The sequence below is a fragment of the Cnephaeus nilssonii genome (genome assembly GCF_951640355.1).
Source record: "Cnephaeus nilssonii genome assembly, chromosome: 4".
Taxonomy (NCBI): Eukaryota; Metazoa; Chordata; class Mammalia; order Chiroptera; family Vespertilionidae; genus Cnephaeus; species Cnephaeus nilssonii.
The window spans coordinates 83,593,971-83,607,149 of record NC_137075.1 but is presented as its reverse complement, the minus strand read 5'-3'; the positions used below and the strand labels follow the sequence as shown (position 1 = coordinate 83,607,149).

At 50.3% G+C, this 13,179-nt stretch overlaps 1 protein-coding gene across 2 annotated transcripts in view; it reads right to left on the bottom strand.

Annotated features, from left to right (window-relative positions):
- PLEKHD1 (pleckstrin homology and coiled-coil domain containing D1) overlaps nucleotides 1-2,933 on the bottom strand; it is a 28,788-nt gene extending 25,855 nt beyond the window's left edge. For both annotated transcript variants that reach the window (XM_079769817.1, XM_079769818.1), the window contains exon 1: nucleotides 1,539-2,933. In XM_079769817.1, the coding sequence (XP_079625943.1) occupies nucleotides 1,539-1,687 (149 nt within the window). In that variant the 5' untranslated portion in view covers nucleotides 1,688-2,933. The remainder of the gene's footprint in view (nucleotides 1-1,538) is intronic.
- Nucleotides 2,934-13,179: the final 10,246 nt, after the last annotated feature.

The following is a 13,179-nucleotide window of genomic DNA, read 5'->3' as shown; positions in this document are numbered from 1 at the left end:
TCGAATCTCAGCTCTGAGGTTGCCTTGAAGGGGGAAACTGTCCAGAAGATGATCCATTGCTCCCAGCCAACGTAGGGGGCTCCCTGCAAGTTCAGGGCTGTGAGCTCCCCCTTCCTTCAATACCTTTCAGGCCCATTCCTAAGTGGAAAGCGGCTACTGCGTCTGGGGAGTGGCCTCTGAGGTGGGGACCAGGAAGCTAGTGCCAAAGACTAAGGCTGCTCTGACCCCCACCACACCTTCCAAGGGATCAGTCCTTCTGATGGGACCATCCATCGCTCCCCCACACCCCTCAGTCTCAACTTGATCCCCACCTCGGCTTAGTCCCTCCTTCAGTTCCAGCTTCTCTGCCTGAAGTGCTGGAATCTCTCTCTCTCTCTTGTTAATCCTCATCCGAGAATACGCCCCCCCCCCCAAACACACACACACACACACACACTCCTCAGTGATTTTTAAAGAGAGTGGAAGGGGGGAGGGGAGGAGACAGGAAAGAGAGAGAGAAACATCGATGACGCATGGATTGGTTGCCTCCCACAGGGGCCCCAACCAGGCCAGGGATGAACCTACAACCCAGGTACCTGCCCTTGACTGGAATCAAACCCCCGACTCTCTAACCACTGAGAAACACCTGCCAGGGCTGGGATCTCTTTTCCCACGGCCCAGGTTTTATTTTAAAAAATATATTATTTCAGCCCTAGCCGGTTTGGCTCCGTGGATAGAGCGTCGGCCTGCGAACTGAAAGGTCCCAGGTTCCATTCCGGTCAAGGGCACATGCCCGGGTTGCGGGCTCGATCCCCAGTGGGGGACTTGCAGGAGGCAGCCGATCCATGATTCTCTCCCATCGTGGATGTTTCTATCTCTCTCTCCCTTCCTTCCTTCCTCTCAGAAATCAATAAAAACATTTTTAAAAATTATTTCAATGTCTGGCTGGAGGGGTTGCCAACATCAGCTCGTCCAGGCTGGGCACAGATCCTCCTGGCCCTCCCGCCCTCCCTGCCCGAGCCTTTCAGAAGCGCCCTCAGTGTGCCGGGGAAGGGGGTAGGCAGAGGGTGGGAGGTCGGGCACCCTGCGGCACCTCCAAGCCCGCTCGCTCTGCGGCCGGGGGAGGGGCGCTGTGAAGGCGGCGGAATTGGCCGTGGGGGCCCCAGGAGGCCACCCTGGGCTGGAGACGGAGCTTCTCCTTCCGCAGCAGTCCGGCCCAACCGGACCCAGCTCGGCTCCTACCCCGGCCGCGAACTCCTGCAGCCCACACCCAACCTCCCCACCCAGACTTAATCCCTTCCACGGAGAATTCCCACCGCCCCAGGCCAGCCGTCCCGCCCAGCTCCGCCAGCCCCGGGGAAAGAAAGAGATGAACCCAGCCCAGCCTGGGCTCCACAACTTCCAGGGGGACCCAGCTTAGACAGAAAGGGGGCGAGCCCAAGGTCACAAAGGAAGGCAGAGGCAGCGCGGTAGGGAAGGGAAGGGTAGGGGGCCCTGGGGTCCCGAGGCCCTGGGATCCCTCCCCGGCGGTCCTCCCGGGGCGCGGGGGGCGCACTCACCGCCGGGACCACTTGGCGGACGGCCGCCCGAAGGGCCGCTTCCACAGCACGCCGTAGAGCTGCACTTTGGTGCTGATGTCCAGCGCGTCCGAGTCAGCCTGCTCCAGGGACGGCGAGGGTGACACCGAGTTGGACTTGGAAGTGAACATCCTGCCTCAGTGGGGCTGCCCCCGGCCCGGCCCACCCACTCCCCGGGCCGGCAGGGACGCTGGGTTCCAGGCGAGGGCGGGCGCGCGCGCGGCGGGCGGCGGGGGGAGGCGGCGTCGGCAGGCCGCTCCGGGCGCCGTCGGGGCGCGTCTCAGACAGCGGAGACCGGGAGCCGCCGGGTCGGAGCTGCTGCATTAAGGCGCGCGGGCCGGGAGCGCAGCGCCGAGGGGGCCCGGGGCGCGGGGCGCGCAGCCTGCGACTTGGGCTCCGGATGGGGCGGGCCCGACGGGAACTCGGCGGGAGGAGAGCGGCTCAGCATCCAGCAGGCAGCATCAGCTCCCCTCACCCCCGCGACCCCGCCACACGCACCTCCCGAAGGCAGCCCCGATTCCGGTGGCCCCGATTGGCTGGGCGGGGCAGGTGAGCGAGCGGGAGGCCGGCCGCGAGCGCCAATCAGTGCGGGCGCCGGCTAGAAGGCCGGGCGCCGTGCGTCCGCGTCCGGAAGATCCCGGCGGGTCGCTCGGCCGGGGAAGCGGTCACTGCACTTCCCCACCCCCCATCTCCCGCACGGATCTCTTCCCCGGGGTCCCTCTTGCGTGCACCGCCTACATCGGGACTGGGAACACGTCTGCTTTGTGATGGGCTTGGAGTCACAGATTCCCTACTCGTCGCTGGGTGAGGGAGAGTAAGCAGCAAGGATTTGGGGTCAGACAGCCGGGCTTGGAATCCTAACTCAGTCCTCACGTAGCTCCGGGAAGCTGCGGAGAGCCTTGGTTTTCTCACGGAAAAGCGTAGATGCCTGTACCTCCTCGGGCAGAGCGGTGGCCGAGTAAGACTTGGGTAATTGTCCGAAGCGCCGGCTCAAGAGGGGGCTCCGTCCCGGCCGGCGGCCGCTCCCCGCCCTCCCCGCCCCTTCAGGTGGGTTTCACTTTGCACCGCCGCGGCCTCGCCCGGATCAGATTTCTTCCCCCCCCCCACCACCCCCCCGAGCTGGGCGTCTGCGTCTGCATTTGGCACTAAGGCCAAGCCCGAAGGGCAGGTGCAGTGGGTGTCCGTGATTTATCTGCGCACCTGACCGGTGCTCCCTGGGGCCCGGCGCTGCATTCCACTTCCGCTCCTCTCCGCGGCTTCAGGTGACCGTCTCACTTTCAGGCTGGGGCGGAGACCAGTCCGATCCCTGGGGCCCGCCCGCCGGAAGGCTGTGGTCCCTGCTGGCACCGCTCCAAAGGCAAAGGCGTGAGCTCGCGCAGGGACAGGCTGCAGGCTAGACCTCGCTGTAGTCATCCTCCTCAGGCTGACCGGCTGCAGGCCATCTCAGGGCAGCCGGGAGCCGGTCACCTGCGCCCTCGAGAAAGCCACTTTCCCCTCGGCTTGGCTCTGTGATTCCTCGTATTTTAAGGAAGTCCGAACAAAAGTTTGCAAAAGTAGTCTGAGAGCCAAGTCAGCTTCTAGATAGACTTAAACTTGTCCAACTTAAAAAAAACGAGGTATAATTACTATATGATAAAATGCACAGATCTTAAGTATTTATTTGATGAAGTTTATCTGATGAATGTGTGCACTGAGGAACAACCACCCAAAGCAAGATGCAAAACATTTCTAGCACTCTAGAAAGTTCCCCCGTGCTGCTCCTGTCTAGTCAACTCCATTATCCCCCACTCCCTCCCAGACAACCACTTTCTAATTCTTAACATTTGCACACCTTTTTTTTTTTTTCCAATTAAAAATTTTAATGTCGCCCTTGCCGGCTTGGTTCAGTGGATAGAGCGTCAGCCTGCGGACTGAAGGTCCCGGGTTCGATTCCAGCCAAGGGCACATGCCTGGGTTGCAGGCTCGATCCCCAGTAGGGGACATGCAGGAGGCGGCCGACCAATGATTCTCATCACTGATGTTTCTCTCTCTCTCTCTCTCTCTCTCTCTCTCTCTCTCTCTCTCTCTCTCTCTCTCTCTCTCCTTCCTCTCTGAAATCAATAAATAAATATATTTAAAAAAATTTTAATGTCTAAAATGGCATCTTCCGCAGAGCCACCATCCTTTGCTCAGACTGCTTCTCGCATTTATTGCCTGCCTGGCTCCTTGTAGGCATCTGACTTTGTATCCTCACTAGATGCTTTCCCAGGCCTTCCCAGGTGTTACATTTTATGAGTCTAGTTAGGCAGGGGCCTCCCAAAGGGCTCCACACCCTGACACCTTCCTCTAACCAACCCTGGGCTTCCCAAGCCTAGGCAGCATCCCCTGGCTGCTCACTGTCCAAAGGGCCCCATCTGAACTCGCTGTGTCCCTGTAGAAAATTACAGGCCAAGCCTTAGCACAGGGCCCAGGGTCTGGGCTCAATGATCAGAGACAGGACTATGAACATGATGAGAGCCTATGGATAGAGCGCAAAGTAGACATTTCACATGTCTTTGGCTATTTTTGACATGTTCTAATGCTTGGAAAATTTTCCACTCTAGGAGTCCTGCTTTTTCCAGATGGAAGCTAGAAAATTTGTGTTGGAAGCCCGTGGTATGGAGATCAGGAGCTCCAGGACAGGACTCAACTCAAAGTTTAAAGTTGCAGGTGACAAACATGAGGAAAAACCATGCCCAGGCAACAGTTGTCTCAGGGGAAGGCGGTACTAAAGGCATCTGACTTGCTTTGGGGGCTAGCTGTGGCTGCAAGGTTGTGTTCCCAAATGCAGCAAGCAGCATTTGCATTGACTGCAGTAGCAGCCACCAGTAGGTGGGCTCCTGGCTGCACACAAATGGCAGCTCTAGTGCTCTGTGATGGCAGCAGCATGGTTTTGGATAGCATTCCTGGAAGCTTCACCTCTGGTCAGGTGCCTGGTTCTCTAGCCCTGCCAATAGCCTGTATAATAAAGAGGTAATATGCAAATTAACCCCCACGCCCTCACAAGATGGCTACCTATGACCAGGCCGGCAGGGGGTTAGTGAGTGATGACCAAACAACTGAACAAGCAGGCTGCGTGGGGCGACCAGGCCGGGGGGTGGGCCGTGAGGGGCGACCAGGCTGGCAGGGGGACAGTTGAGGGCGACCAGGCCAGCGGGGGGGGGGGGGGGGACAGTTAGGGGTGACCAGGCCGGTGGGGGGGTGCATTGGGGGTGACCAGGCCAGTGGGGGGGGGGCAGTTAGGGGCGATCAGGCCGGTGGGGGGGTGCAGTTGGGACAACCAGGCTGGCAGGGGGGGAAGTTGGGGGCCAGCAGGGGGGGCAGTTAGGGGTGACCAGACTGGCAGAGGGGGGCAGTTGGGGGCGACCAGGTTGGCAGGGGGGGCAGTAAGTGGTGACCAGGCCAGCGGGGGGGGGGCAGTTAGGAGTGACCAGGCTGGCAGGGAGGGGGCAGTTGGGGGCGACCTGACCAGCAAGGGGGGTAGTTAGGGGTGACCAGGCAGGCAGGCAGGTGAGCAATTAGGAGCCAGTGGTCCAGGATTGTGAGAGGGATCCCGGATTGGAGAGGGTGCAGGCTGGACTGAGGGGACCCCCCCCCCCCATGCATGAATTGCATGCACCGGGCCTCTAGTCCTTTTAATAAATTAATTCCTTTTCTGCTTAATCAGGTCAATACCAGCTTTGGCTGCTTGGGATGTAGGACTAGGGATGAGCTCGTGAGTCATAGATGGGAGAAAGGCAGGGTACCTGGAAAAATCATTCTTAAGGGAATCCTTCCCAAGCAGAAGGGCGAGGTGAGCCCAGATGGTTCCTGTGAAAGATTCAGTGTCTTCAATAGAAGAAATAGAGCACAAGTTTCTTCAGTGGCAAAGAGAAACCAAGCTTGCCCATCCCCGCTGCATACAGAACATCTGAACTGACCTTAACTAATGGCAGGTAAGGCTGGTGGGAAGACTGCTCTGAGGCAAACAGCATGGGTTTGAAGGAACACTAGATACTTAAGTGGCTTCTGCTTTGTTCAACTAATCAGCCCAGGTGATGCCAAGGCAGGCCTGGGAGAAGCTGCCTCTGCTTCCATGTGCTCTCTGGCCCAGCTGGTGGGAGCGCCGAATGCCTGGCATAGTTCTGGAAAGACAAAACAAGCTGGGTGCCAATCCAGTGCCTCAGACCAAGTGTGGGCCAGGGCTGCCTTATCTTATCGGGAATTAGATGAGACCAGTCAGGGATGGAAACTCAGGGTCCTGAGAGCCCTATAGGCTCAGGCACAGAGCTGATGTTGTAAATATATTATTTACATCTTGTTTATTGAGATATGTATTACTTTTACTTTTTCCAGATGAGAGAAATGAAGTTCAAAAAGGTTGTCAGGTCACTCAGCTCGTCATTTCCTGGAACATGACAGGCCCTCAAATGTGTTGAATGAGGGAGTGGCAGGATCAAGATACAGTTACTTGATTTGGTCTGAATCCTAAGCCCATGCCCATCAAGCTGCATCATAGTGCCATGTGAAGTGCAGTCTAGGAAAATGCTAGACCTCTCTCTCAGTCTTTCCCTTCTTTTCTAGTAATTTTTCTCACCTAAGACTCAAAGTTTCTGCAGAACTGAAGATGCAATTCTATTTGCACTATGACATTTCAGCCTCTCAGCTGTTTACGGACTAATAACTGACACACATTTTCTTTTTCTTATAGTCTTTATTTCCCCCATTTATTAAGGTATGATTGAAAATAAAAATTGTATATATTTAGGTTGTACCACATGATTTTTTAAAGGTATATAATGTCATGATTTAATATACATATACATTGGGAAATGCTTACCACAGTCAAACAGTTAACACATCCTCATTACTTATTTTTGGAGCGTGTTGAGGACACTTAAGATGTACTCTCTTAGCAAATTTCAAGTATACAATGCAGTATTAACTGTACGTTAGATCTCCAGAACTTATTCTTATAGCTGGAAGTTTGTACCCTTTGACCAATATCCCCTCATCTCTCTACCCCAGCCCCTCGCAACCACCTTTCTACTCTCTGGTTTTGAGTTTGACTTTTTTAGATTCCACGTGTGACATCATATAGTATTTGTCTTTCTGTCTGGCTTCTTTCACTTAGCTTATGTGTTTATGTCCTTTCCAGATTGAGCTCCTTGAGGAGAGTGTCCAGGGCATGTAGTAGACCCTCAACAAATGCTTAACCAAACTGTCTTCACTGGGCCCTGTTCAGGTGCTACAGTTTCTTGTTTCAGTTTGCCAACCCATGAAGATTTGCCCTCTCAGGCCCTCAGCTTCCCTCATCTATAAAACAGAATCTGTGAGGTGGCTGCGAACTTATGTGAAGGCACTCTTTAGATGGCTGACTTGTCACCTGCTTTTCATGTTAAGATGGGTTTAAGTCCAGGCTCTGCCATTAACTGTGTGAACTCAAGACAATCATTGGACTTGTCTGAGCCTTCCAACTTGCTTCATGTAGTCCTCTTCTGCTTTCCAAATGCCTCTCCCATCTATCTACAGCAGGATCCACCAAGAAATCCTCACTCCCCACCATCACTCATGTAATCTTTTCAAGACCCAAAGATGATGTGCGCTTCCTATTTAAAACCTTTAGCTGGTCCTCCATTCCTTGACTCCAGCGCCCAACTACTGACCTTTGACTGCCACACCCTCCACAATCTGGTCCTGACCTATTGCTGGGGCTCTCCCCTGTTGCTCCCCATCCACTCCAGCCACGCTGGATCTAATATTCTGAGAAGCCACCATGTTCAAATGGCTGCATTTCCCAAGGCCAGCGTAAGTCTTAGGCTCCTTTAACTGTTGTAGAGCCTGGCTGCACCCAGGGGACCCTGAGAGAGAGGAGGTGAGGTAGAGGACATCATATGCAGGTTTGAAGCCAGTAGGCCAAAGGATTAAGGAGGTGGAGGGCCAAAGGACAGCATGTCCCTTAAATAAAGGAGACCAGAGGATACAGGGAGAAGCAAAGGATAGAAGGGGAAAGTGGACATCCCTCCCAGGCCAAGGCTGAGCCTCTGTATACAACTGCAACACAGATGTTCAGAAGTAGAATAAAGGGAGTCCTTGGGCCCCAGCCAGGAAGTGGGGGAGAGAAGCATGGATAAGGGGTAAAGTCACTAATCTCCACCTTGAGGTGCCAGAGGAGCCACTGGTGCAAGGATCTGGAAACTGACCTACCATGTCCATGAGTCATCCATGTGGTGACAGGATCTCAGAGGTCAGCCAAGACTACACTTGAGAAGGGGATCCAGTTGGGGCTGAGGCAGGAATTACAAAGACCCTTATCAGGCCCAATTCTCTGTCGATCTACAATTTTAAATCTGGAAACTTAGACATCATCCAGGGAACCGACAAATCTTGCACACCTCTTGCCTCCCCTCTCCCTCGGCCATAGGCACTTTTATGCAGAATCCACATTCTTGTGCCACCAGGCCTCGGCCCACATGGGTTCTCTTGGTCAGAAAAACCTTCCTACCTTCATGAGTTCATTCTACTCAGCCTTTGAATTTAGCTCTGGTCTCATCTCCCTGAAGACCCCACTCTGGGTTTCTTGCCCCCACATGTTCTCTGAGCACCCTATGCTTTCTTGTCTCCAGTCCTTACCTATTGGCCACTGTGTTCTCTTGTTTGAATCCTTCAAGAACCACAAGCTCTTTAAGGACTGGCACTAATCCCCACTCCCTGTAGGAGTGCCTGGTCCATAGGAAGGGCTCAATTAACTGAGTAAGAGGTGAACAATACTAAGTGGAGGAGAGATGGGGCTCAGTGTACTTCACATTCTATCCTCTGGACAATATAGGATCTATGCTCTCCTGTACCTGACAGCCATTGAGTATCTGATGAGAGTTATCAAATTCTGCCCAAGAGCCTTCCAGTTATAGGTAAACTGTCCAGTTCCTTCCAGGCCTCCTCAGGGTCCTAGTTTCCATCTCCTCCCACTGGGCTTCCTTCTCTGGTGACTCCTGAGTATCAGGATCCCTCTCTAAATGAGGCAACCAGAGTGGGACATATGCTTTCACTCACATTCCTATGCAATATTTATAAAACTGAGCAATGGCTAACACTGCAACAGAAATCAGTAGCTGAGCCAAGAATGGGATCCAGATTTCCCGGACCCTAAATCGGTCACACAGTACTTTACTACAATTAGTTAGAACTGGATTAGTAACCTGAACCTACCTGTACACTCAGTCCCATTTGTTTTCTGACTCCTAACCTCCTTGCTAATACCCAAGCAGCCCTCACTGTGTGAGACAAAGGCGGAGGTACCCCCAATGCCAGCAGCAGCTGGTTCTGCCAGGGATCAGGGCAGCAGCTGGTGGTGTGTGGGAGCATAGATTAGAAAAAAAGTGTCTCCTAAGGGCAGACCAATTCAATTAACATACTTTTTAAAAAATATATATATACATATTTATTGATTGATTTCAGAGAGGAAGGGAGGTAGATATAAACATCAATAATGAGAATCATTGATTGGCTGCCTACTGCATGCCCCACGCTGGAGGGTATCGAGCCCGCAACCCTTGGCATATGCCCTTGGCTGAAATCGAACTGGGGGCCCTTTAGTCCACATGCTGACCCTCTATCCACTGAGCCAAACGGGCTAGGGCAACATACATTTGAGAACTAGCTTCCAGGAGCTCATATTTTATCAAGATAGAGGGACAAAGAGTTATTATAAAGCAGATGAAAAGGCCATTAGCGCTATAGAAACAAATAGAACAGGGTGAGGAGCATTGGGGTGGGGGGGGGGGGAGCAGATTACAGTTTTTAAAAAGGCAGGCATAGGGGGCCTAATGGAAGAAGACTTTGGATCCAGACCTAAAGGAGGGGAGGGAGATAGGGGAAGGGCATTCTAGACACAGGGATAAGACACGAGGTCGTTACTTACATTATAGAAACTACACTGTTAAGACGGCTCTAGCTTAGAAGAATTAGAAACGAAACCAAATAGAATAAGGATTGCTGGCTATTTGGGCTAAACCTGTATACTGTATATACATTTTTTAAAAAATATTTTTTTATTTATTTCAGAGAGGAAGAGTGAGATAGAAACTTCAATGATGAGAGAGAATCATTGATTGGCTGCCTCCTGCACACCCCCTACTGGGGATCAAACCCAGGACCCTTCAGTCCACAGGCCGATGCTCTATCCACTGAGGCAAACCAGCTAGGGCCTGTATTTACATTTTGACCTCAAGGCAGCAGGACAAAAGGGCCATTATTTAATGTTGGCTCTCTAAGATTTCAAAGGCACAGGAGGTATGTAGGCACTTTCCCCAAAGGCTTCTGTAAGAGATGGCAGCAATCATAGTGCATGTCGTCTTCGCCTATTCATGAGGACAGGTTTCAGAAAACATGTACCTCTGGGCACAGTCTTTGTAACTTACTGCAGCACACGTGATATATAAAGAAAACCAGCACAAAGTGGACCAGTAATAAATAATGGAATCTAATGACTAAACATACAAACTGCATATTTAGGAGATACATTGCTGTATATAATGCTTATCTGTATATGAGTTAAAAAATGAGCTTCAGTACTAAAGTCCACAGAGAAAGAAAACATCAAGTTTACAGATTGCACATCTAAATAAACCTCTGTTCCCAGGGTCAATTGTCCACAGCCCCCATGTCCTCCAATAGCATATCTTTATCCTTTGAAATGAACCCCTGTGATTGGGACCTGTTGCCTGCTTCTCCTTTCTGGGGGTAGATAACTATCTTCATAAATAATATTTGCTAACAATAGCAAAGCCAAAAGAAAAAAGAAAACTGCCAATGAATTGGTATGTTTGGGGGCAGATGGTGTATGGAATCCTTAGTGTCCCCTCCCCCTTTCCTTCCCTCCTTCTCTAAAGAAGGTGCACACAGTGGGTACATCTTTCCTCTGCCCTTCAAAGCTCTTCATTACCTTTTCTGCTGTTCAAATATGGGTCAAGTCTGGTCATCAAAAAGAAAAACAAACTGGAGAATTAATGAGCTACTCACATAAGGTATGCACTAATAAAATTTTAATATCAGAAAACAGCAAAAAAAAATTTTTTTAACCATTCACAATTAAAGTGGAAAGAGACAAAATTATAAGGCAGCCATACATGGAATGATTTCATGTTTACAAAGGACCCAGAAAATGGGACATTTAAAATCACTCTCTGGCCACTGCACCAGGGGAATTGCAGTAAATCTCATGAGTTTCCCAACTTGCTAGAAGATGCTATCACAAAAAAGATGAAAGCCAAGCTCCTTATGTTAGGCTGAGCATATTCCTAATGGTTGTTCTGTCCTTTCCTACAAGTCACAAGTTTCCCTCAGGTCTCCGGAGGTGAATCTAGATGTCTCAGGTAAGGGGCCTCATCGTTGGTTTTAATTTCATAGCATCCCCAACAGTGCTCTCTGGGTGATGCGAACCATTCTGTACTGAGCAAATTCCCCTGCAGAACACCCACAGAGGGCTCTCACCTGGCACTGAAGCAGTTTTGGATGAATCCGGTCATTATTCTCGGTCTATCAAGGGGCCCTGGGGCCCCACATGCAAGAACATTCTTTGGGGTCTTGTGCTGTTGACATACAGTTCCCATGTTTAGTACTAGCTACCATGTGTCTAAGGGGCTTAATACACTCGATGCTGGTGTGTCCTCCTAGTTCTAATCCTTGAAAAGGAGAAAAACCAGGCAGTGACACTTCGTAGTAGGCAGGTAAGAAAACGCAATTACATTTTCTCCTTTTTACAAAAAACTGACCACTCAAAATGGCCACCTCTCTCTTTTTTTCTCAAGATGATTCAAAATATAGGAACAGGGCTGACTCAGCTGATTTGAACAGGGGGAAAAAAAGAGGTGATTTGGGGTGGGGTGGGAAGAGAGAACACAGCCTCTGTAGACGGTACCATTTCTAACCCTACACTCCAGTGAAGAACCTTTGCCTAAAGAAAAGAAATCGGGCACTAGGGTGCACAGGAAAGCCACCAGACCTGGAACATTGCTGCTCTGGAGAACTAGGGCCTGAGAAGCAATTCACTGGAGAACAAGTGACGGGAATGGATCAGTAGTATTTTTTCAATTTAATTTGCCACTTAAGAGGGTATGTGGAATCTGAAGAAAGTCTATCCCTACCAAGGAAAGGGAGTCAAATTGCAATTAAGATTAACTTTGGTTATGAGGAAGGAAGGACTATACTTTTCATCATCAATTGCATCTTTGGTAGCCAATAATTCCATCTGTGATCATGGCAGCCACTTAAGTATCGCAAATGTTTTCAAATGTGTGAGAGCATTAAGGCATCCACATCTAAGGAGGCAGTTTAAACAAGACAGAAACGGAACTGAAATGTGCCAGTAAGTGATCATCGATGTGGCCTCTCCTGGGACGCTGCCCACCATGAACAAGTTCCTCCCCCAGGGAAGGGAGGCCTCTGCCACGCTGCTCGGTTCCGTGCTGCCTGAAGATGCATTTGAGCCCTGTAAGGTTAGTATGGCTATTTCTGTCTGCTGACCAGGAGAGAAATGAGTAGTTCCTGAGGCAGCAGCTTTAAAATCCGGGAAAGCCCACAGGTTCGGAGAGCTGATAGGCCTTGAAAGGTTTGCCTGTTAATGTGAGGTCCAGAGAGGAAGGCAAATTTGGAAGTTAGATGGTTCAATCCTTGCCAGAGTTCAAGGCCTTAACCAGCAAGATATTCTAGCCAAACTTTTAAGTGTGATGGCAAGGCACTGCTGAAAGAAGCTTTGGCCAGCAGAACACATTTCTCATCACTGCACACGACAATATGATAGAAAGTGCTACCATCCAAACCAGACACTAAAATACCCTACTCATTTAACAAAGTAAATATCCAGGGAGAATCAAGGCAACCATGTCATTCTGAAGGACCAGGTGGAACCCCATGACTCTCATAAGTCACTGTTATCGGGAAAGTCACTTGGACTTTCCATACTGTGCCTTCCGTTGGTTTTAAGATTGTATGCAATGGTTGCCAGCCACTATACAAAACCTAATCCTATTTATACTACTTTGGTCTACAGCCAGCAGAGGGCTCACAAGTTCTACAGCTGCTGACCCAGTGACAAATCTAGGAAGGAAAAAAATCATAGGCATGCTGGCATATGCGTCATATAAAAACATTTTACAAACTCCTAAATCCATTGCCCTGAAGAAAATAGTATGGTTCCCTCTTTATGCAATGTGTTTTGAAATGGTATAGAAAATCAAAATAAATAATATAATATTATTATACACTTGTTTGATAACATAAGGTTTACAGGGATATTGGCAAAGACGAAAAAAATCATCCTAGTTTGTTAAACATTTTTACTATCTCAATTGTTTAAGTTACCAGAATATTAGTGATTGTGTCATCTCATCTAAGAGAAAGTGCTATTTTAAGGGTTTAACAAAACTGCATTTGACACAAAGGAACTTCATTGAAGGGAGTAAGAATAAGGAATAGAGACAATATTATCTTCATCATCACAGCTCGAGAAGTGGTTGTCCTGATGAGAACTGAACTCACACAAATACTAACATCGCCACCAGCAGTAAGCAGCAAATTGTAGGGAGGAGGGACTGGAGGGGAGAGTTAGAGGAGAAAAATATGGAAA